Raw genomic sequence first — 26,176 nt, forward strand, 5'->3', positions numbered from 1 at the left:
ATGATTTTTTTTTTGAAAGGCGGTGGCATATTCTGCTTTAATTTCCAGGGTTGGGGAAAGCTAAAATGGAGTATGTGACTTTTCTCTAACACCCTTCATTCTATCTTTGGGTGAAAGCCTTGCTGAAACAGTGAGATAACACAGTTGCTGGGTGATAATACAGTCATTTTCGTGGTGCCATGAGTTAATTTCAGAGGTGGAACTATCCTCACGCAGGAGTGTAATGTGGCATCTCCCCTCAGACCAGCGACCTACTCAGAACAGCAGGTGGACATCCAGTGTCTGCGGCGTGCAGGGCAGTGTGGGCTGCCGTCAGGCCTTCCCAGCACTCTCGGGCCTCCCTTGCTCCCCCTCTTCCTGGCCACTGTTCTCTTGCTGGTATTCGGTGGTTCTGAGTCTCTGGAGTCCCTGGCAGGGATGTGATTCGATAGCACACAGCCTCAACTCTACCATTAATTAACTTTCAAACGGCCTGTGTTAGCCTCCTCAGGCTTCCATGACAAAATACCACGGACTTGTTGGCTTACAGGGTAGAAGTTTACTTTCTCATCATTCTGGAGGATAGAAGTTCTGGATGAAGGTCCAGCAGAGTCAGTTTCTGAGAAGAGTGCTCTTCCTGGCCTGCAGAGGCACAAGAAAGAAGAGTGGAGATGGGTAAGGGGTGGGGGGCATTTTTTGGCATTTCTTCTTGAAGAACACTAATCCTGTTGGGTTAGGGCCCCACCCCTGTGACCTCATTTAACCTTAATTGCCTCCATGTGTATCTACAGACACAATCACAGGCTGGTTGAGGCTTCAACGTATAAATTGGAGGGTGACCCAAACATTCAATCTGTAATACTGCCCAAGTAAAAGGAGGGGAAAACCAAGAGAAGCACATCCTGACGTGGGAATTCTGTAGTCCACTTTTGACCTGACACTTGATGCTTCCGCCCCCACCAGTGGCCATGTGAGCACATTCTGATGGTGGTCGCAGGGGAAAGTTGAGAAGTCCCAGGACATAGCCGAGTGCCAGTTTGCCTTCCCTCCTTCCAAGAGAGGAGGGATGGGAGGGGAGATTTCTAACACCCAGGAATGCTCAAGGACAAGGGATTGGTTCTAGTGATTTTCTACAAAGATTTGAGCTATGCTTTGGCAGCTTTGAGGTGATGAGAAAGTTGCTTTCCTTCCGTGACCCGGGCCTGGGGAACAAAGGCTGGGTGTCCTGACAGCAGAGGCACACTCTGGTCCCTGTGACTCCTGTGGACTGGGGCAGACCCTGGGCATACCCCAGCCTGGTCCAGGCCTGACCTGAGCAGAAGGGAGCCTCGGAACCAAAAGATTCTCAGGATCGCCAGCTTGTGGTTGCTGGGACACAGCTCAGAGCAGCACAGGGTTGGCAGCGGCTGAAAGGGAGCCTTGGGTGTTCCTGCCAATGTGATAGGCGCTTGTAGGATTTTGTGAAGCCGGCTGATGAACCCTCTCAAATACAGGCACCCAATGCTGCTCAGCTGTGTAATTGGGATGGAAATGGGCCAATGAGAGGCGGCAGTTTATTCTTAACCTTTGGGGAGTCCTGTTCCAGGAGACTGTGTGTGGGGGAGAGAAAGAAGCATTACAAATAATAAGCTTCTCTGCCTGATTTGTAATGAATTAGTAATAAATGGCCTTGTGCTCCCTGCAAGTCTGACAATTGCAGAGCAGCTCCAGCTAAGAGCACGGGACCACATCTTATTTTGATCAGCTGTAGCATAGCAAAGACATGTAATTATCATAATCTAACAATTAGCCTGGCATCACTTTCCAGTGTTTAATTACCCCGATAAATGGTAATTGAATAGAGGACTTAATGACGAGAGAAACTTCCATTCTGCCTTAGGTGCTTAAGTTGTCTACCCGGCTAGGCGTGATTCTCTAGCGTTGCTTGAACAACAGGCCTGATTATCATTTTCCTTTCTGCCTTTGGCTGTTATTTCGTTTCCTGGTCTTGACCTTTGTCTGTCGTATTATTTGGCTCTTATCAACATTTGATACTGGGGTCCAGAACACAGAAGGAGGTTCTTGGGCACTTCGCAAAGTTTGGTCTGCTTCTAAGTGTTGCTTCTAATGTCCATCAGCTATGATTTCCTGTCTGGGATGTCCCTCAAGTCACCTCTATGTACAGACACCATGATGAGCATTGGGGATACAAAGATGAGTAAACTCCAGAATCACCTTCAAGGAACACTCTATGTAAAGAATGGAAGCCCCCGTAAAAATCCTAGAGTCATAGTAGTTCTGGTGATCTGCTCTCAGCGCTCAGTTCAGTTCAGCCGCTCAGTGGTGTCCGACTCTTGGCGACCCCACGGACCGCAGCACGCCAGGCCTGCTTGTCCATCAGCGTCTCCCGCACTTTACTCAGACTCACGTCCGTCGAGTGGGTGGTTCCCCAAGTGCTATGCCAGCGCTGCTGTTGTTGTTGTTTTCCCACATCTGTGCATTTACCTTGAATGCACTCAGTATTTTCTCTGACTACTTACCGCCTACCTCCTAACCACTCCAGATCACCTCTGTCTCTCCAGATTTGTATCCCACTGCCCACAAGGTCCGAACCACACCAAGTGACAGTAGCTACCGTCTCATGTGCCGATTTGCATGGAAACAGCAATAATTTCTGCTTTGCACCCTGAAGCTTTGTATAAAGCTCTAGTATCACTATCGTGCCCTAGCTTTGCAAGGTTCTAGCTTACCCTGGTCCAGTGACGACCAAACATAAAAAAAAAGCCATAGAACATTTATTCTCTTTCTTCCAGCTTGTGTTTGTTCATTTAATAATAAACTAATAGAGATTAGCTCCACGCCATGTAGATCTTGGACACCCCACCCCAGTTTTTTGGAAAAGTCAGGCCATATTTCAGAGTTAGATGGTAATGATTCTAATAGGTTATCATCAAGCTTTAATACAAATATTAATTTTTCTGCTTATACAGCAGTAGGTAAGGAATAATATAAATATTTCTTTACTGCTTGTACAGCAGTAGGTAAGGACCATGAAATCATTATTTGAGCTGGTTAGTAGGAAGGACATTAACTGTGGCTCTTTGGTTATTGTTCTTAATTTTGAAACTAGGAAGGGCCTGAAATTGGGCTGGGTAAGTCCATCCTTGTAGGATACAAAAGGGCCGTGTGTGTGCACGCTGTTTGCTGGGCAGCTGAATGGTGTGACTGACTCGCTGCCCCCTTATGCCCTGAACAGAGTCCGTTTGTTGGGCCCTTGTTCTCCCAGGACGGTGGCTGGACAACCTGGTAACAGACTTCCTGCATCTGTTTTCGGATCTGGGTGTGTGTGGCAGCTGCTTCTTTCCATGTGCTCGACACCCCATAGACTCTGGATAACTTTGGACGTGAAGGGCAGCTTGGTCTGGAAGCTCCTGACCAGTAGGAGTCAAGAAGGAGCCCGTTTTGCGTGGTGGAAACCACCGTGATGTCACACACCGATTGCCAGACGATAATTCTTTATTTTATTTTAATCCCTTTTAGAAAACCATTTGCAGTGGTCTGCGACGTGTCAGGTCTGTGGGACTCTGCCTGCTTAATTCTTTGGCTGATTTAGCCTGTTGATGTCGACACATTCTTACCTCAAGCCCGAGGCCTCTTTGGGGGCTTAGAGGCAATTAGACTGTCACCCAAAGCTCTGGGTCCCTTCCTGAAAGAAAGTCTTGTTTAGGCTCTGCCAATTTAATGCTTTGTTTCCTTTGGAGCTCCTCAGTCAAGCTAATAAAACAAACTCCAAACAAGTTAAAACACTGGAGGACAGAACATTTGTGGGCCTTGTATTTGAAACAGGTACTCCATCTGGGAGATTCCAATTTTAAAAAGTCATTCAGCCCGAAGTGACTTGTACTAGAAAAGCAACAAGCACAAGGCATTTGAGATTTCGGTCCATCTATTTGAGATGAGTAATTAGCGTTAATTGAGTGATTTTTAAATGACTGGCTTTTAAAGCACACACACAGAGAAGAAAAGGGACAGGTTAGTATACTAAGCCACTAATAAATTCTAAATATCTGGCCAAGAAAATTACGTCTTATTCTTATCACCAACAGCTACTGAACTGAAGACAAAGCTCTCACGCTGCAGAATTCATGATTACTGAAACATTTATTTTTTTTCTTCCAGCTTGCATGTGTAAGAACGTCATTGGAATTTTCATTAATGGATAAGCAGAGCTAGGAGTTGGCTCTGGGTTCTAAATATTTTGTCAGAGTTGTATGCTTCGTTGAGTGAGAGTGTGTGCTGTGGCCTACAGCCTTTCAACTGCACAAGAATATGTAGAAGATGTATCTGAAATTCATCCTCGACTGGGTCTTCTTTTAACTTGTAAATCTTCAGTTTTGTGAGGATTTTAGTCCTTCTTGTTATGTTCTAGAGCCTGAAAGAGCGGGATTAGGAATGATGGATTTCGGTCATTGTGTACTGTATCTCATTCAGCCTCAACAACTGGCCTGGTATCGGTACAACTGTTTATGACTCTGATATCTCAGAACTAAAAAGGAAGGTCAGTGACCAATACATTTGAAAGACTGGCATGTTTCAGCCTGTGTGAGAGAAGAAACATTTAAAATCAGCAAAGCAAATTTCTTTAGCTCCCAGTGATGTGAACATGATTTATCCACCCCAAGTCTGATTTGCTGTTTATATTTCTCACTTTAACCTCTGCGGGAAAACAAAAAAAGAACGTCTTCAGCTTTAGGAACTGAAAGCCATAAGGCTGGCATTCTGTGCTGAAAGGAGTAACAGAAGGAGACAGGAAGAGGCATGTTATGCAACAGAGAACGCGTCCTGCCCATCTCCTCCCAAAACATATTGATAACCAAACTCCATGTCTGTTGCTGAGCCCACTAGGCCCTTCAGGACAGATGAGAAATTCTTCTGGTTAAAAAGAGACATCTTATTCTCAAATTAAATCCATAATAGAATTGAAAGGCTGTGCTGTCAAGACATAGTCACTCTAGATTTAGTTTAAAATTTGGGAGGAACCCTGAGCTGATAAATTTGCCTAATCTTTGACCATAAATCATATCCTTCTTTTACATTTCAATTTCAGAATGTAATATGTTAAGTTGCCCCGTAATTAAAGAAGTGACACTGTAGTCCGGTTCAAATAGGAATATTAAGACAATCACTGCCTGGACAGATTAAAATACATTTAAAATGTAATCATCAACTATCCAGCTCATGAAAAATAACATTTTCATCACTGAGTCCGTTAGAGCATTCCACGAGATGGGGATGAAAGTGCCTCACAGCTTCCTAACCTCTAACAGCCACCCTGTCTCCTTTCAGTAACGCTGTTTCTCTATTTATGGAGTGAAGAAACTTCACTCAGGAACTGCTTGATAAAATACCTTGGTACATATTTCCCTGGAAGCAGGCTCTCTGCTGCGCTAGCAACATATGCTAAAGGCCAATTTAGAACATTTTAAATGTACCCCATACCCTTTCTTTTCCAGCTACTGAAAATGAAGTATGTTTGGGCTTTAGCAAAGGAAGATGGCATGAGAGGAGGAGCACTGCAGGGGCAAGTGGCTGCAGGTGACCTCGGAGGCCGCGACGCTGCCGCTTCTCTGCAGCCTGAGCCCAGAGCACCCACTGCGCGTCCTGTGGACGCAGCCTCCCGGCTCTCAGTGTCCGCACCACGAGCGCAGATGGTGGGAGAGGAGGAAGGAAGGGCAAGGATGTGCAAAACCACCCACTGAGACAGGAAGCTAGGTGATGGCTCCTTGGCGGAGCCAAGAGGAACCAAGGTCAGTGTAAGCTGAGAACGTCCGCTCGAGGTCAAGGCCTGCAGTGGGCAGGTACCAGGCGTCCCCCGCAGAGTGACCCACGTTTGAAATTATTTAGTTGGGAGCAGAACCCCACCTATCAGGTTACCTGTGGTCATCAAACAGTGTTTGGGTCCTTTTTTCAGCAGAAACCTGGTGGTACATTGTTGTTAACTAAGAGAAAAGACAGCCTGTCAACTCTTAACTTCACCTCTGTGGTCCTGATTTCATCTGAATTCCAAGACTCAAGCTGCAATTCCCTTTCTCCAGACATGTTAAATAAGGAGATAGATATTTTCAGTAGTTTAAATGTATCACAAAAACTGTGTTTAACTGTGAAATGCCATCAAGTGAACACTGAAGGAAAAATAAGACAAACACACTTGTCTGCATAGAGACTTTTGTAGCTCGAACAATGAAATAACCTTTCATTGTTATTTTTGCTGTCAGTTGCCCCAAAACTGTATTTTTTTTTTTTACCCAACCCTCCAGGCAGCCTCTAGGTCATCAAAACGATCATGAATTGCAGAATTCGTTTTAGTAGGTGAATTGATTACAAAGAATTAGTTGCCACGCTGAATTTTATTCTTCTTCATTAACTAAAATGATCCTTTCACAATATAGATGACATTCTCAACCAGTCTACTGCCAAATTTTGACAAATGTGTACAGCGTGTTCTTGTCCTAACAAAATATACACACTGCTGTGTATTACACGGAACACTGACCTCAGTAGCCACGCAGCCCGGTGGAGGACAGGGGCCGTAACTCTACGCCCACGAGATGCCTCCCGGCACCTGGGACTTGTGTCATCAGAGCAGAGCCAGAGCAGTAATCATTTCACTCAAACACAATCACTTTTCTAAGGGTGGCAACCATGCATCCTTTCACATTGTAAACCACCGTGGTAATTTAGGACGGATCGTATTGTAATTACTGTTGGCCTGTTGTATGCAGCCAGGAATTCTTAACAATTCATAACATGCAGTGGTTTCAGAGGTAGAGAACCACAAGTCTAAGGGATGGAATTAAAGACTAGGAGTTAAAGAGGAGACATTTATAAGAAAATGTCCCAGAAACTTAAAAATGTGTTCAAGCAGTGGCGGGCTTCCCATGAAATTTGTAAATATTGGCATGTGTAATCATGCTTCCTAGAGGTGACTCTGCTCATTTAACATAAACTAAAGCTCCTGAAAGGAGTTTCCTGATGGAAAAAAGTTCTGTTTATGTGAATGGCTACAGAGCCTAACAACACTTCATCCCTGTGAAAGACTGGGAGGATGCGCGGAAGTCCGGAGCTAACCTTGTGATCTGGGACTTATTCAGACACTGATGCACCCTTCAGCTTTCCCTGCAGGAGTCTGGGATCAACCTAGGGAGAAAGAGAGCAGGGCTTGGCCCCTTGTAGCAGCCCCTCCTAGAAGATCAGTCTAAACAGGACAAGGGGAATTATAGCCAGTAATTCAGGCCATTATGGTTAGGACAGAAGTTACCTGCTTCAGAGCCCCTCAGGCTAGGGGTGAAATTCTAACTCTGCTACTTGTTTCCTGGCGGCGTTGGGGGCGGAATTTAAATAAAGAAGAATGAGAGCTTAAGAATTGATGCTTTTGAACTGTGGTGTTGGAAAAGACTTTTGAGAGTCCCTTGGACTGCAAGGAGATCCAACCAGTCCATCCTAAAGGAGATCAATCAGTCCTGAGTGTTCATTGGAAGGACTGATGCTGAAGCTGAAACTCCAATACACTGGCCACCTGATGTGAAGAACTGACTCATTGGAAAAGACCCTGATGCTGGGAAAGATTGAGGGCAGGTGGAGAAGGGGACGACAGAGGGTGAGATGGTTGGATGGCATCACTGAATTAATGGACATGAGTTTGAGCAAGCTCTGGGACTTGGTGATGGACAGGGAGGCCTGGCGTGCTGCAGTCCACGGGGTCACAAAGAGTCAGACATGACTGAGCGACTGAACAACGCAGTGGATCACAGCTTCTCTGAATGTCATTTTCTCGTTGGTGTAATGAAACTAATTGTAACTACCCAATAAGGATTTCATGGGACAACATATGTAAAGCCATAGGCTAGCAGATTCTGGACACGACAAATGTTTGTTGTATCACTGAATGAAGGAGAGAACTGAAACCCCGTGCAGAGCGAGAATCATTCCTCTGGCAACATTCAGAGAAGACTTGAGAACTTGACTTTAGCAATCAAGTCTCAGTTCTGAGGTCAGACTGCTTGGGTTTGAATGCTGCCTCCGCCCTGTTTGTTCCTGTGATGTTAGGCATGCTGCTTGACTTCGTAATCTCGGTTTCCTCATCTCTGACTCAGTGCACTGGCTGTGTCTGTTCTGTGCAATTGTGATGGAGATTACATTGAGACAATGAGTGTAATGTAATAACCACTCAATAATATTAGCCATACACGTGGGCTTCTTCACAGTAAGGCCAGAAAAGAATGATTCAGTGCCACTTTGTAGTTGAAGAGTATAATTGGGAAAGTATTGGACTAACTCTGAACCTTCCTTTGTTTTGTACTTAGCTGCACCATACAGATGCCTTTTATGAGTTCCGGTTTGTCATTATTTTTATCTTCACAATGTCCATTCTTTGAAATTTACATTAGTAAACTAATTTATGCAAATTCAATATGTGAAACAGAAGTGTAGGTTGATTCTTTGGTAAATCATAATCGTTTCTTTGTCATATGCACAGAAGGATATCCGTACTAACTGCTGAGATACTCTCATATTTAAAAACCAGCTCCAGGGACGTCCCTGATGGTCCATTGGTTAAGACTGCGCACTTCCAACGATGGGGAGCAGATTCGACTCCTTGTGGGAGAACTAAGATCCCATATGCTATGTGGCCATAAAACTAAAATACTTAAATTTCAAAAAAAAAGAATAATAAAACAGGGGGAAAAAAAGAAACATCTTGAAAAAATAGGTAAGAAAAAATAAAACTAGCTCCAGAGTGATTCACTTAACACCCCACACAAAGTAAATTATCTCCAGAAAAGGATAACTGGTCAACCCAGTGTAAAGTGGGTATTCGGTCTCATGGTTTGTTGATCAAAATTATCGAAGAATTAACAAGGATAAAAGTTAGAAAAGGTAGCTAAATTTGAGGCAGGAAAACCTGCCAATTGGTAGAATAAAGCAGTCACACAGTGGGTGCGGGCCATGGCAATGCTTTTCCTTTTCACCTCTAAGCCGGGTCGAGGGCTGGTAGAAGCTAAGATGAGCGGCACGTCTTGGGGAACGGAACAACTTCCCCCTTGAATGTCTTTAAAATCTATAATAATAATATAATAATATAAAGTGCCTCTGGGCGTTGCCTTCTGCCGCGGCGCTTGTCGGGCCCCGAGCCAGGTCTGTCAGCGCGCTCCCAGTGCCGGTGATTCACGGCGGAGCTCCCTTTTATCTGAATGTTGTGGTGTCTTTTCTTTGTACTTTGGCAGTGATGTTACCTTGATGTTCAAAAACCTTTTAAAAGCAGCGCAGGCCTTCCTTGCATCTTGACAAATCGTTGTCTGCCGGTAATGAGGAAAAAAGTAAACGTGCCTTCGTGATCACTGTAAATATAAGGAAATAAGTCCTTCCGAGGGGTCCTTGGTTTTTACAAATGGTTATGTACCTTGAGACCCCCTTACGGAAAAGTGATCTGGCCACCTTCCCTTATTTCTCTTGCAGACATCCGCATGCTGCTTTTCAAAAGCATCGAGAAAGTGGAGTTTCTGAGGACCATTTGATATTTGAGGATAGAATTTAGGATTTTTACATGACATCCTTTCTTCCAGGATTTTTAAAAAGGGAAACCCGGGGATTATTTTTATTTCTGCTTTATGCGCTAACTGCCACTGTTTAAAAAGCAATAGTTTGTTATCTACCCATTTTAATCTGTCCTGTTAATAGTAATGATGCCTTTTATGCACATGTACTTTTGATACCTTTCCTCGTCCGAGGTCTGAAGCAGGCGTGTGAGGTCAGCAAGGTGGATTCTCGTTATTATTCTACTTAACACGTGAGGAAACTGAGGCTCAGGATGGCTTACGACGCTCCTGCTCAGTCAGCAGCAGAGCAAGTCCTTAAATCCTGTTCTACTCACTCAAAATAAGTAGCTCTACCGCTGTTAGCACAGTGGTGTTTCAGAAGGAATCTCGACTTTGTCGATGAATATTTAGCATCCAGAGCAAAGGTACCAGCATTCACCACAACCTGTCAGAGGTCCTCGATATGTTTGGGGGCCACATTTTAAGGAAAACAGTGGCAAACTAAAAGCCGTGAAGAGGGTCAAAATGCTAGAATGAGGAGGAGTCTGGAAATTCTATCAGAAATGAACAAAGGATTTTCAAGTCTGGAGAAAGCAGGGTCCAGAGACACAGCTGACGTCTCCGGGTGGTTTATGGACTACCTGACGAAAGAGGAATGAGACTTGCTCTCTGCAGTCTCAGGCAGCAGCAGTAGAACCCCTGGATGGAAATCACACAGAGGGAGATTTATGCTCAATATAAGGAGAAACTTGCTAACATCTAGCGATGTCCGAAAATGGAAGAGACTAGCTCACCGTTGCTGGGAAGTGTTCTCCCTGAGACTGACGTGAAGATTGTATGACTCTATGGGCGCTGTATTTCAGTGGTAACGTAGTTTTATCATGACCCTCCAAGGGCTCAGAGAAGAATTTCCTCACCAGCTAGAAACAAAGGGCTTTTGTGGCCTTTTCCACCCTGATTTTAGAAAGTTGCGTACATAACAATTCCTGTTTCACACACCATTGGGTCCTGGGAAAAGCTGTTCAGTTGATGGCGAAAGGCACTTTAGTTAAAACGAATAAGCAAAACTTTTCTAAGATAAGAATTGAAGCAGACACGGGGGTGTGTGCGGTGATGTGTGTGTGAGCATACCTTTTAACTCTTTCAGGATGGGGCCGCTGTGGTTTTGCTCTTTGCATTTGACTTGTTCCTTTCCCTGCTTCTCGGTCCAGCCCTTTTAGAACACAGCCTGTGAAGCTGAAAGAAATAAGGGGAAAAGGCATTTGACTTACATGGCTTCAATTTAATAGGGAAAGGGGCAGGGCATCAAAACAGAGAGTGGCTAAAACAAGTTTGTGACAAAGCAGATTTTCCAAGAGAGACACCTAACTCGGATCCAGAGTCTCCATTCTGGGTCTAGTTTAGTGGCTCATTGCTTCATTATTATGCCTTTGGGTTTAATTTGCCTCTGAAGTAGAAGTGTTCTAGGAATTTAATTTTCAACTTTTAAACTTTATGATTCTAATTCTCTCAATTTTATCCCTCTCATTTTCCACATTTTGCATAGGAAATGAAGAAGGCTCTCAGTTATAACAAATACCATTTATTCTTTAAATTATTCAAAAACGTTTATTAAATGAAACACTGCTTTAGAAATATGAAAAGTTTTCTTCAATATATATGTGATTTTAACAAAGAAAGGAAAACAGTCTATCAGTACCTTTAATACTTAAAGTGAAAGTGAGGTGCTCCACTGGCAAGGTATTTGGAATAAATACAGTACAATTCCTCTGAAGAATGGCTCGCTGTACTTAAGATTTGGAACAGCAACATGTCAAACTATGCCTCGAATCATCAGTTCAGTTCAGTTGAGTCACTCAGTCGTGTCTGACTCTTTTCGACCCCATGGACTGCAGCACGCCAGGCCTCCCTGTCCATCACCAACTCCCGGAGTTTACCCAAACTCATGTCCATCGAGTCGGTGATGCCATCCAACCATCTCATCCTCTGTCATCCCCTTCTCCTCCTGCCTTCAATCTTTCCCAGCATCAGGGTCTTTTCCAATGAGTCAGTTCTTCCCATCAGGTGACCAGCTTCAGCATCAGTCCTTCCAATGAACATTCATTCAGGACTGATCTCCTTTAGGATGGACTGGTTGGATCTCCTTGCAGTCCAAGGGACTCTCAAGTGTCTTCTCCAACACCACAGTTCAAAAGCATTAATTCTTCCTCAAATCATATGGCCCCAAATAAACACTTGCTGTAATAAATCTTTTTAACCTGAGCATGATTGGAGCCTTCAACCACTGATTCCAAGCAGGAAGCCTTTCCTCCCTGAATAACCGCATCGCTTTCTTCTCCCCACAGGTTCCAGAGGGGTGACTACCACATCGACGTCTGCATCAACGACTACCTGGACGTCTTCTGTCCTCACTACGAGGACTCTGTCCCGGAAGACAAGACGGAGCGCTACGTCCTCTACATGGTGAACTTTGACGGCTACAGTGCCTGCGACCACACGTCCAAAGGGTTCAAGAGGTGGGAGTGTAACCGGCCTCACTCTCCAAATGGACCGCTCAAGTTCTCTGAAAAGTTCCAGCTCTTCACACCCTTTTCTCTAGGATTCGAATTCAGACCAGGCCGGGAATACTTCTACATCTGTGAGTACACAGCGATTTTTGTGTGTGTGTTAGGGGGCAGCTACAAGAAGCCAGACTAATTTTTTTTTTTTTTTAAGCCATGTTTCAGAGAATTGCAGAGAGCTGGACTCTGCCTTACGGATGTCCCCTTGTAAATGCATACACCAGGACCCCTTGATACATTAGCTGGAAATTGGGAGCACAAATTAGATTAAGGCACAGCGCCTCTCCCTGTGCGAAGCTGCATGTCAGCCTGTTCAGTGAACCACTGCTGACCTGTGTTTCTTTTAAATGAAAAGTGCTGGGACTTCCCCAAAGCTCAGGAAAAGAAAAAGAGATTCCTGAAAGAAAAATTAAAGGAAATAATTCAATTTACACAGCTTGAAGTCATCAGATCTCTTATTCAGGTGTCACCAATATCCTTTCAATCATCACATGTTCAGGGAGGAAGCCAAAGCTCCTGCACACGTTGGCACGCTGACGATAGATACTCTCTTTGCACCAAGGAGAAAAGACAATTATTAAGAGCAGCTGTGCCTTTAAACAGGAAAGAGCGTGAAGAAGTATCTAGAAAGGGTTCCCAGGGAGCTGGTATAAGTAAGCTGTGAGTGTTAAGAGACTCTGTCCTGAGAGACCTCTAAAACTTTCCCCGCAGACCTCTGTATTAATCACGTGGCCGTGGCCTGTATTGTCCGCCATCCCACACACCGTTGTGTCTTGAGGCTACATACTGGTCATATTAACACTTGTCAAGCCTCACTGTGCACAGGTCACCTCGGAATCTTGCTATCAGGCAGATTCTGATTCAGGGGGTCTTTGGTGGGACCCGTGATGTGGTGTTTGGAAAGCTTCCGGTGATACTGCTTTGGTCCATGGACCATGCTTGAGTTAGCAGGGTTGTAGGAATACCTAAGTCAGGCATCTTGCTGTGTGCCTGGACTTGACTTTAACTATATCAGATACTTAGTGCGAGTCGCTCAGTCATGTCCAACACTTTGGGACCCCATGGACTGTATAGTCCATGGCATTCTCCAGGCTGGAATACCAGAGTGGGTAGCTATTCCCTTCTCCAGGAGATCTTCCCAACCCAGGGATTGAACCCAGGTCTCCCGCATTGCAGGTGGATGAGATATTTAAGGTATCTGGGCTTGCCCAAGTGTTCTGTCAGCTGAAGGTAATAAATGTTCAGGGTACTTCGGTCTAAAGGACGTGTGCTGACCAGCTTTATCATGGCTAAGAAATTTGGTGAGGGGGATGGTGTGCAAAATTAAAAGACACTCTTTCCTCAAAGAGCCACTGTCTCATGGGGAACAGACTTGTAAGCCGGCAGTGAAAGTGGAAACGGAAAAGTGCTGAAGGCCGGTGAGTGCCGGGAGCCGTGGGAACCAGGGGAGGCGGGGCCTCACCTGCTTGGGATGATCAGGAAGTGCTGAGCCAGGCAGGGCCTCCCTGCGTGCTGAGCTGCTTGTCACTGCAGACGAGATAAAGAACAAAATGTTCCTGGTTTTCTGACTCACTGCTTCAACCCCAGTGTCCTCCCCCGCAACCAGCGCCTCACCCACACTTTTTAAACCTACAAGGATTTCTAGCTCCTCTTCTTCTCCAGAAAACAGAGTTTTCTAATAAGCCGGATTTCCCCATCACAAGGGCACTCTCACTTATATTGCAGTTGAATTTAAAGAGGAAATTGAACAGTACCAGTTTTATTATTTCAGTACATACTTCAGTCGTTAGTCATGAGAAAACATGTAAAAGTCTTGATCGTTATCTCACATTCAACCCATAAAATAAGAAAAGGAATATTGAGTCCCACAGATGGAGGACAGGCCAGCACACAGTGAAGCCACATGTCCTCAGGCCGCGGGCTCTTGCCTCTTGCTGATTTTTTTCCTTTGTGAAAGAATCTCATTCAGCAAATGAGAAAGAGGAAAAAGGAAGACTTCAGTTGTGGGACAGCAACTCATTAATCGCCCAACTCTAAAATATCATGCTGATGCAAAAGGGAGCTATTGCCGGGTTCAAAATTTTCATACGGTTTCTTAGATTAGCCAACAAAAGCAAAAAGCAAAAATGAATAGAGAACACTAAGATGGGAGACATACTCAACAGCTAAATGGCTGATTGCATGATTATTAGAAATTACAGAATCCACTGAGGTTCATAAGCAAGATGTTATTATTCAAATACACCCGTGGTGCTTATGACTGGTTTTTCCTCATTTGTGGTTAAATTCAATATTTCACTAAAAATCATTATGTGTCTTCTATAACATTCATTTAACGGAGTCATTTAACTGTCAAGGGCTCCTGTCAAAGTAATTGTTCAAAATGCTTCAAAATATCAAGAGCTTCTTTGCTCTTCAGCTGAGTTTAACCTGAATTACTTTTTTAAAAATGAAAGGTAAAATAGCACAAAATTAGCAGCAAAAAGATGTTCATTTACAAGAGGTGCAGTGGCCTGGTCGTTGGTTAAATTGAATTTTCAACCAGGTTTTAGAACCAGAAGTGCTTCCTTCCCTGTCTTTTTAGTAGGAAAGGGTTTCCTCCCTTCCTTTCACTGCTGAAAGTGGATTTCTTGCAAATGTTTCATATACTGTGGTCGTAATTAAACTAAAGGATTCTTAGGGGAAGATTGGCCCTTGGTTGAATTTTCCTGTCTCCTAATATGCGTGGAATGAACACGATGATTGGGAAACGGCTCTTTTCACACTTATTACCTTACAAGGGGCTCTAACTGCTGATCTCAGGAGCCAGTCTGACTGCCCACTTGTCATCTTTATAAAATGTCCTTACTAGGCCGGGGGCGTATTTCAGCTCCTCAAGGCCTTAAAATCCCTTCCAAGTTTTCCAAAAGAAAAACGCAAGCTATACAGTGTTTTGGCAGTCCCGCTGCAGGCTGCTGGAGGAAGGTTCAAGCTCAGAGGTAACTGCAGAAGCCCGAGATTCAGGTCAAGTTTGGACTGGGGCGGGGGCAGGGGGAGAGGAATATTTCATAACAGGAAATCCACCCACAACTTCGATTCAGGACATAAATCGGAGTGTTCTTATCAAGTTCTGCTTTATTTCCTTCTTAATTTCTCTAAGTTATACAAATTTAAGAAAATACTGTAGTGGGAAATATCTCACGGAGTTTCCTGTTTAGGTTAAAAATAAAAATACCCTTCACGGGTCTAGATCCTTTATTTGTCCTAAGAACAACTGCACCACAGCTTCCTTTCCATGGGAACGGGCAGTCTCTACTAAGTTGTTGGAATCACCAATAACTGGTCAGGTAAACGAAGCCTGTCTCCTCAATTGGACAATTACTGTTTTTAATCTACAGGAGGGATTTTGGGAAGAGTTTGACACACTAGAATAGAGAAGGTCAGTTTTTTCTATCAGTTTATCTATAGATTTGCAGAACTGCCCATCAATAGATGATGCCAATAGTCTTTTATATAGACTTCCTAAGGCAAAGAGTTATTTTAGAAACTTCAAAAACACTCCCTTTAGAAATGATTCTCATAAGCATTAACCATGAGGACATGTTTGAAAGAAGTTTTGTGTGGCTATTTCTAAATCAGACCAGGCGAAGGGGAATAAATAAGAGCGTGTAGGTTATTTTCATGAGTCAATAGAACCGCTGATTTTGAATGTCCTCTTTGATAAAGTGAGGAAAACTGAGTACTGAATCCTTGTCTTGACCTAACTAGGTATATAATCTTGGGCAAATCATCTAATCTCTCTAGATTTTTAATTCCACATCTGTAAAATAAAGAGGCTGTGATACATGATTTAAACTTCCTTCAGTTCAGTTCAACCGCTCAGTCGTGTCTGACTCTTTGTGACCCTGTGGACCACAGCACGCCAGGCCTCCCTGTCCATCACCAACTCCCGGAGTTCACTCAAACTCATGTCCATTAATTCAGTGATGCCATCCAACCATCTCATCCTCTGTCATCCCCTTCTCCTCCTGCCTTCAATCTTTCCCAGCATCAGGGTCTTTTCCAATGAGTCAGTTCTTCCCATCAGGTGACCAGCTTCAGCATCAGTCCTTCCAATGAACACCCAGGACTGATCTCCTTTAGGATGGACTGGTTGGATCTTATTGCAGTCCAAGGGACTCTCAAGAGTCTCCAACACCACAGTTCAAAAGCATCAATTCTTTAGCTCTCAGCTTTCTTTATACTCCAACTCTCACATCCATGCATGGTCACTGGAAAAACCATAACTTCGAGTAGATGCATCTTTGTTGGCAAAGTGATGTCTTTGTTTTTAATATGCCGTCTAGGTTGGTCATAACTTTTCTTCAAGGAGCAAGCATCTTTTAATTTCATGGCTGCAGTCAGCATCTGAATGATTTTGGAGCCCCCCAAAATAAAGTCAGCCACTGTTTCCACTGTTTCCCCGTCTATTTGTCATGAAGTGATGGCACCTGATGCCATGATCTTAGTTTTCTGAATGTTGAGTTTTAAGCCAGGTTTTTCACTCTCCTCTTTCACTTTCACCAGGAGGCTTGATGAAAACTTCCTTGGAGCGTTAATATATCATAGGGTCTGTGCACTAGGGTGGACTTAACATTGGTAAAATGGCCTAGTGCAAAGCCTTACTTAGTAGGTGTTCAGTGAATGCTAGTGAAAGGGGTATTTTTAGGGGAAAGAAGGAGTGGAACCGCAGACTAGAATTACTGAACTAGATCTACCTCAGCCACCCGATCCGAGCCGCGTGGTGTGTGGTCTTGACTAGTGCAGCAGGCTCCTGTTTGTTTACACCACACACACACACACACACCCTCCACATCACTGCACTATTATACACACACACACATACACACATCACATCACTGCACTGTCACACACACATACACCAGCCACATCACTGCACTGGTAGACACACACACAAACACACACACACACACACACACACACCCTCCACATCACTGCGCTATTTTACACATGCACACATACACACATCACATCACTGCACCGGTACACACACACATACACCAGCCACATCACTGCACTGGTAGACACACACACAAACACACACACACACACACACACACACACACCCTCCACATCACTGCGCTATTTTACACATGCACACATACACACATCACATCACTGCACCGGTACACACACACACACCCTCCACATCACTGCACTATTACACACACACACACACACACACACACACACACACACATCACATCACTGCACTGTTACACACACATACACCAGCCACATCACTGCACCGGTACACACACACACACCCTCCACATCACTGCACTATTACACACACACACACACACACACATACACACATCACATCACTGCACTGTTACACACACATACACCAGCCACATCACTGCACCGGTACACACACACACGTACGCGTGCGCGCGCGCATGCGTGCCACATCACTGCACTGTTAAAGCGCTCCAGTGACTTCCTGTCTGACCAAGACAAAACCCAAAGTCCACACCTGGCACACGAGTCCTCCAAGGCGAGTCCTCTCCGCACCGCGGCGTCTGGACTTCTCCTGCTGCCGGCTCTGCCTGTTGTCTGTGTTCCGGCCGCCCTGTCCCCGGTTCCGCTTCCCTGTCCAGCGCCCCGAGCTCAGGGTCGTGGGCCTCTACCCCCTCCTGTTGGAGGCTCTCGTCCGCCCAGGCAGCCCCCCTTGCTCTCACTGACTTTGTTGTTGCTGTTGCTCAGTCGCTCAGTCGTGTCCAACTCTTTGTGACCTATGGACTGTAGCCCACCAGCCTCCTCTGTCCATGGGATTCTCCAGGCAAGAATACTGGAGAGGCTTGCCATTTCCTTCTCCAGGGGGTCTTCCTGACCCAGGGATCAAACCTGTGTCTCCGCGCTGGCAGGCGGATTCTTAAGCTCTGAGCCACAGGGAAGCCCCTCACTTGCTTTAGGTTGGGTCAAAAGAGGTGTCCGAGAGGCTATTCTGACTTCTCCGTATGAAGATGATGTCCGTATCAGTGTCTCCACTCGCGCTGCTCTATCTTCCCTCAAGCACTTATCACAGTGCATGTTTATGGCCGTTTGTTCGTGGCCATTTCTGCTGTATGTCGTCTGTCGTATTGTTTGGTATGTAGTAGGTGATCAGTAAACAAGGCTCACTGGTGTTCACACAGCACTTCATGTTCCAGGCATGGTTGCAGATGCTGCAGAGGTCTCAGAACAGCACTGTGCGGTCCTGTTCTTATTTGCCATTTTACCCGTGAAGAAACTGAGGCACAGAAAAGTGACATAACTGGAAAAAAGTTCATGCTAATGAGAAGTAGCTGATCTGAGAAGAAACTAAGTGAATAAACAACTAAAAGGAAGTGAAGAGAGAAAGCCCTAGGTCTTAATATGCTTAAGGTCTTAAAGAGAAAAATATACTTTATATGGTATTTTTAAAGGATTAGAAATGATTAGCACTAGTGTTTAGAGAATCTTCCTTTATAAATTCTACTGGAACCCCAAATTGGGAAGTACAAGATACATTTTAAACACATTTCTACATTTTCAGCTCTCCAAAGCATACTCTTCCATCTCCAAATGATATTTCAACTGTATCTTTCCAAGTGGTTGACCTTTTTAATACAATAACTTCAGAAGCCAGAAAAGTTGTACTTTCAAAGAAATACTTCTTAAATCCACTCAATGTTCAGCGTCCAGACTGAATCATGATTGCACACTTGATTCAGGAGGTGAGTGATTTTTAATGAGAGACCTGGTGGTTCAGTCGCTCAGTCGTGTCTGACTTTTGTGACCCCATGGACTGTAGCCCACCAGGCTCCTCTGTCCATGGGATTCTCCAGGCAAGAATACTGGACTGGGTTGCCATTTCCTCCTCCAGGGGATCTTCCCAGCCCAGGAATCAAACCCGGGTCTCTTGTATCACAGGCAGATTCTTTACCAACTGAGCTATGAGGGAAGTCAGTGAGAGACCTACAATAAGGAAAATAGATACCACTTTTTAAAAAATGATACTAAAAAGGCACAGAATTCTAGCATTTGCCATATCTAACGTATAGCTGCAGAGAAGGCAATGGCACCCTACTCCAGTACTCTTGCCTAGAAAATCCCATGGACAAAGGAGCCTGGTGGGCTGCAGTAGAGTCGGACACGACTGAGCAACTTCACTTTCACTTTTCACTTTCATGCATTGGAGAAGGAAATGGCAACCCACTCCAGTGTTCTTGCCTGGAGAATCCCAGGGACGGCGGAGCCTGGTGGGCTGCCGTCTATTGGGTTGCACAGAGTCGGACACGACTGAAGCGACACAGCAGCAGCAACGTATAGCTGATCTCCTTCAAAAGAAGATACGTGCAGGAAAGACAGTGCATAGTCAAAGCACTCAGATGGAAACCAGAAGTTTCTGAGACATTATTAGGCAACACTTTTCCTAAGCTTATTGGCAAGTAAACTTGAATACACATGATGCTTTAGCTTTACTCCTTTATAACTGATATGATGATAGAAGTATGGAGCTGGAAAATCTCATCAGTGAAAAGAACTTTCATGGAGCTGAAGCTGTCTGCTCAGGTCTTTTTGGTATACATATATATATACTGCTAAGTCGGGTCAGTCGTGTCCGACTCTGTGCAACCCCATAGATGGCAGCCCACCAGGCTCCCGCATCCTTGGGATTCTCCAGGCAAGAACACTGGAGTGGGTTGCCATTTCCTTCTCCAATGTGTGAAAGTGAAGTCACTCAGTCGTGTCTGACCCTCAGCGACCCCATGGACTGCAGCCCTCCAGGCTCCTCCATCCATGGGATTTTCCAGCAAGAGTACTGGAGTGGGGTGCCATTGCCTTCTCTATATATTTAATTAGAAAATCATGAGGGCCATTTATGTTATTATGAGCATCATTCTTAAATCCATACTTGAATGCATGTGGTTAGCTGCTAGTTCTCTGCTTTATGTTCTTTAATTAAAAGTTTATAGTCTTAAGCTGTGAAGTAATTTTAATATGTACTATACAGTTTTTTTAAACTGACAAAAAAAAAAAGAAACCTAAATTCTGAAGAGATATCTTATTGAGATGATCAAGATAAGTTTCAGAAATCATTTGATTGTACAAGATAGTTACAGACTGTCCTTTACGAGGTGTAGCAATATTCAGTCAATCCAGAGAATACTAACATAGAGAAAGTGCTTCACTTGCCAACTGGAAATGTTCCAAAAGCTTATTTACAGGTGAGCTGTTTGGAACTCAGAGTGCCATTTCTTCCACAAGTGTTTCTAAAATCAGGCAAGCTCACCATAATGTGGAAAATCTGTTGAACCATAATATTGATTTAAACCTGTATATTTTAAGTCAAAAATAGTAGAAAGCAGCACATAAAAGTGTTGATTATTGTTTAATGAATAAATACTGCAGCAGTAAACCAAATAGAACAAAAAAGCAATTAAATTTTCTCTTAGATGCTATTGTTTGAGAAAAGGAGATAAATTAGAAGCATTAGGTTTTGCTATACCCACTGCAGCAGTTCCCTACTTTCCTAGTAAGTTGTTCTGTTCATATGCTGGGGATTATACCAAAGGAGGGGGTATATAATACATCAAAGGAGAGGGTGGATCATGGCTTAAAAAAAAAGAAATAGCATAGACTCTAGTGAATGTACCCTTGGGCTCCAATCCCTCTTCTATATTCTTAATTGCTGTGTAACTTTGGGTAACTTAACCTCACCAAGCCTCACTTTCCTCATCTGTAAAATGGGTATATAATAATAGTTTTTATCAGAGTCAATCTTACTTCCAAGGTTCGATTAAAACAAATTTTTTAAAGACCAGTTGACTACCAAAAGGATGACTTTAATCAATGTTCAACAGATTTTGCACCCTTTGAAAAGTTACAGCAAGCTGAAGAACCCTGTTTGACATTTTAGTTTAATAAAAGAAAACCTCACAAACACCTTGTAAAAATTCACATTTTAAGTCCATGCAGTAGACTGTGAAGGAATACTACGCCAGGATTACATATGCCTAAGGAAGTCTTCATCCCTCTTTAGAGGTCTGGTTTTCCAGCAGCTTACTTTAGTAATCTACATTAAGAATTATTTTGGTCTTGACAGTTCGCATGAATCTGCCTTTCTTTCGAGTTGTTCTTATTGAAACAGAAGAGTGTCAGAATGGCACATTGATCAAAGCAGGAAGTAATCTTTTCCCGTCTTTTGTAGTCTTTTGCTCTTGGATGGGGGGTGACCTGTAAGGACAGTGTCCTTTCTTAAAGTGAGCAGCTCAGCACTTGCTTCAGTGTCGGTGTGTGTCTGTGTACACTTCTGCTTTTATTATTGAAAAATGTTTTTGATTACCGGTCTTATTTTAGCATTAAAGGTTCTAGCACATACTTCAGCTGAGATTCAAGGGGCTTATGACAGAAATTTCCAGGACTATGGGCAAATACTAATTCATCTCCTGAATTTTTTTAATTTTGTAGCTCGGATAATGGCATTCATGAGGCATATTTATTTTAACAGGGAAGGAGGTTAAGGGTAGTGTTAGGAAATTGACAAATTTTAAGATTTTCTAAAGTGGAAGATAATGAATATGGCACAGACATCAAATAATAATTGCTCAGATATAGATACAGAGTATATCTTAGTTGCTAGAATTTAGGGATTTTTCTTAGGTTTTAAAAAATTTTTAATGTACAAATGAAACCATTTCCCCCCACTTAGACACTAGAAGTTTGTCTGGGATTATATCAGACTTCTGTCTGAAGATAGTCATTATATTCCCTTTTACACTTCCAGAGGTCTTCAGTGAACCTGCAAAAATGCACCTTTTTATTTAAGGAATGACTTTAGAGAATTGTGTCTGTTTAAAGTTGTCCCTAGCCATCTTTTAGGAAAGCTTGAATGGCTTTCAAGGGCTCTTAAATGAAGGTTAAATAAAGAACCTAAAACAGGATATTTAGGGACTTCCGGATATTCCTCTGATTTAATTATAAGTTTCTCTTATGAAAATGTTGTTTGTTGCCAGGTTAACCTTCTGAACAAGCAAGAATGCTGGGTGTCCGCTCACGGATGGCTGGAGCGTAGAGCCTTCCCCTGGCTTGTTTCACCTGGTCTGAGTGAAACCCAGGGTGCAGGAGGCAATTAATAGCAACAAAGGATATTTAACAGCACTTTATTATTTTTAAAATTCTTGGCAGTGTCACTTGACTAAGTGGGGAGAATTTTAAAAAGAAACGTATGCCCTATTAAATGACTGAAGGATGAGATCCTGTTAAAGAGAATCAGAGAAATTGGTGCTGGGTTAGTGAAAAAGGAAACTGGGGCAGACATCACTGCTTAATAGATTTTGACTTTGGGACCGTTTTTAAAGTTCGCAGAGGGAGCCTTAAAAGCTCTTGAATAATTGGGGCTTGGTGGCAATTCACGGGATCAGCCATAAGAAGCAGGAGACTCATAAGAATTCTTCTCATTGCTTGAATTTTTCAAAGACTGCGTCATTCAGATAAGAAGCTCAAAAACAAAATAATTTGTGCTTCTTTTGAGAACTTGAAATGCTACATTACGAGATGGAGCGGGGTGGGCGGGGGGGGGGTGGGACATGTCGCGTTTTAACCTCCTAAAGGGGAGGAAGGAATTATGTCACCTTTTGCTTCCTTTTACCCCACTGAGACTAAATGCTGATGTGGAAATGGATGAAAGGATTATTCTTTCTAATCCCTAAATGTCAGAAGTGGCCGCCTCTCCGAGAAATAACGCACCTGATTAATTGTGTAATTTCACAGGGAAGCGCTAATTCTCGGCCTTATAAACATGTAATGTACTAATTTGGTTTCTGAGTTAACTGAAAACAGTTTAATGAGCTGCTGTATCGTGTGTATGTGCAGTGTTACACAGAGCAGACGCCGGGAGAAATGGAAATAACACGCCAGTGACACTTGGAATAACAGTGTTTATACCCCATTGACTTTGGGTTGTCAGCATGCTATTCTCTGTGTTTCCCTTAGTAACTTATTAAGGCAGCTGAACTCCAGTGTGCTGGTGTCTAAGTGTCATTTGTTGTAAATTACACAAGCATGCACACACCAAACGCATAGTCAATCTTCAGGAAAAAAAAAAAGCATTTCCTCCTGTAGACTACCAAAATATTCTCCATGAGGCATGCACACAGAGTGAAAGGTGACTCAACATGGGGCGTGCTGGAAGAACAGCATTCTGGCCTTCCGTTCAGAAGAAATACTATTTCTACAGATTTTCCCACTCATCTGTTCGTGCTCTATTTTAACAGAATGGTCATGTAACTCTTGGTTTGAAAGTTGTCAGACAGCCTCACAGCAGGCTTATATTATCTACAGAGTTCTTTATGAGGAAATATAAATCACCACAAATGAGACTTTTCACAGCCAGAGATATGTAGGAATTTGTGTCAGTGCTTTGCTGGCTTGCTGAAAAATATCTCTAGGCTCCAAAGCTCTCTCACAACTCATCCCCTGCTCTCTACACTTTTGGGAAGCAATTCTCAAAACTTGAGATTTATGGTCCAGAGAGCTGATGGTGGCTATAAAGTTTTCTATTTTCTCTTTTCTTTAATATTAATGCAGAGAACGAGGCATTATCATTCATTATTTTAGTTCATGAGTATCCTGTGGGCTTGAAATATGGTTTCTGAGGATATGGCTTACCTCTGTTTAATGGGGGAGATATGTGGACTTTGGCAACAGGCTTCTTTTCCATCAGATATTTTTAGGCAGGTGGTAGAAAGTCCGCCTTAGGAACAGAACTTTAGTATATGGGCTGTATCCAGTTTTAGTTTTAAAATGTAAAGCTTTACAAAATATTAATTCATTTGGAGCCCCAAAAGTAAAATGTCATGAATTGGAGAATAGCCAGCCAGTCTATTATTGTTAGGAATTGGAATTTCAGTATCTTTTCATTATACTATTTTCAGAGACGTGTGATATTTCCAACTAGTTTTTATCTTCATTAAGGTTAGGTAAGTTTTAGTTTATAGTTAGCACTCCCTTTTACACCCAGATCTTTAAAAACAGTATTTCTGAGTCATTAAGAAAGAATATATATAATGTTTTTAGTTTAAATCTGTCCAGATTACAGTATCTGCAATATCTGCTTTCTAAGGGAAACTCTTTTTTTTCCCACACTTTTTAACACATTTTTTTTTTCAGTCAGTTTTCTCCCTAAATACATGATCACAGGCTCTAAGATCCGAGTTGATGATGTTTCCCTGTATGCCTTGCTGATCTGTTTCACTGAGTCCTCAATCTTCAATTCAGACTGTCTTGCTTTATAGTAGGCCTTATTTAAGGGCTTCCCTTGTAGCTCCGTTGGTAAAGAATCAGCCTGCAATACAGGAGACCCGGGTTCGACCTTCAGGTTGAGAAGACCCCCTGGAGAAGGAAATGGCAACCCACTCCAGTGTTCTTGCCTGGAGAATCCCATGAACAGAGGAGTCTGGCGGGCTACAGTCCATGGGGTCACAAGAGTCAGACACGGCTCATCTACTTAGACTTATATGTAAGGAACAAATCTAAACAAGGAGTGTATCACTAGGTGATTTTTTTTTTTTTCAACTTTAAATAGATTGCTTAAAGGTCTTGCTATATACACTGGGAGTAGTTGAGTTTAGTCAATTTTGAGACCACGTAATGAATATTGTAATGACTTAAATAAAGTTTAGAGAATTTTTTTTTTTTCATTAAAAAAAGAGAAGATTGTGTCAAGAGGAAGATACATGTGAAGTGCTGATTTGACAGGCCAGATGGAATTCAGGTCTCAGGGCTGAGATACTATCCAACTTTAGTGACCCACCTGCATGGGGGGCGGGTAGGGACATAAAAAAGCAGCCTTTTGCTAAAGACTCACTTGGACGTTGACTGATAACTGCTCCCCTAACTCTTGGGATAATCATGGTGATAGTGACTTAGCATTTATTGCAAGTTTGCTATGTATATGCCAGGCACTGTATCAAACACTATACATGTCTTAACTCACTGAATTCTCGTCCATAAAGTGGGTACTATTATTATTCCCCTTTGACAGATGAGGAGATGGAGGCTGAGAGTGATTAAGTAACTTGCCTGAGGTCATGTAGTCAGCAGTGAAGTCAGGATTCAAACCCATGCAGTTTGACTCCAACGTCTGAGCTCGTTACTCACTTACGTCTTGAGAAATGCTTCCAAAGAAGCGAAAAAGAGGCAGGTGTGAAGCACCCTTGGCAAGTCATCATGTACATGCCATCTGCACCCTGGAACTCAAGGCAGACTCAGCTCTAAAAATGGCTAATGTCACGCACAGTGAGGGATGTGATCCCTGAGTCACATACTAGGAGGTTTACGGGTTTGTAAAACAAGGTAGGGCGTTACTGAAAGTGACGACATAATAAAATGTCACTCATTCTCCCTTCTTCCATTGGAATGAAGACACTGAATGATTCGCAAGACTGTTGAAAGTTCTGCATCTCTTTGGTACCCTGAATCATTTTTTCAGAGAATGAAATTTGATTAACAGATTCAATAGCAGTGTCGGTGCTGCTGGATATGATACAGAGCGCCATGAGCCACTGCCTCAACAGGGCAGCTTGTCAGCAGGTCAGCGGGGACCGCCTGTTGCCTTCCTGTGTCCTTAAGCTGCACAGAGGCTGCAGTGACTGTTTGCATTTTGTGAGTTATGTCTGCTGTTGCTATCGTTGTTATTTAAAATGCTTGGAGAAGGAAATGGCACCCCACCCCAGTACTCTTGCCTGGAAAATCCCATGGACGGAGGAGCCTGGTGGGCTGCAGTCCATGGGGTCGCTAGAGTCGGACACGACTGAGCTACTTCACTTTCACTTTTCACTTTCATGCATTGGAGAAGGAAATGGCAACCCACTCCAGTGTTCTTGCCTGGAGAATCCCAGGGACGGCGGAGCCTGGTGGGCTGCCGTCTATGGGGTCGCACAGAGTCAGACACGACTGAAGCGACACAGCAGCAGCAGAGCCTTTCACAGACTTGGTTATCACACATTTTTGCAAATTCAAGAAAAAGGAGTAGAGACTCTACGGGAGGAAGGG

General features: G+C 43.4%; 1 protein-coding gene across 2 annotated transcripts in view; it reads left to right on the plus strand.

The window, feature by feature from the left end:
* The window catches only part of EFNA5 (ephrin A5), a 289,572-nt gene that overhangs the window by 224,928 nt on the left and 38,468 nt on the right, over positions 1 to 26,176 (plus strand). For both annotated transcript variants that reach the window (XM_027545480.1, XM_027545479.1), the window contains exon 2: positions 11,900 to 12,192. In XM_027545480.1, the coding sequence (XP_027401281.1) occupies positions 11,900 to 12,192 (293 nt within the window). The remainder of the gene's footprint in view (positions 1 to 11,899; positions 12,193 to 26,176) is intronic.

The sequence above is a fragment of the Bos indicus x Bos taurus genome, chromosome 7 (assembly GCF_003369695.1).
Source record: "Bos indicus x Bos taurus breed Angus x Brahman F1 hybrid chromosome 7, Bos_hybrid_MaternalHap_v2.0, whole genome shotgun sequence".
NCBI lineage: Eukaryota > Metazoa > Chordata > Mammalia > Artiodactyla > Bovidae > Bos > Bos indicus x Bos taurus.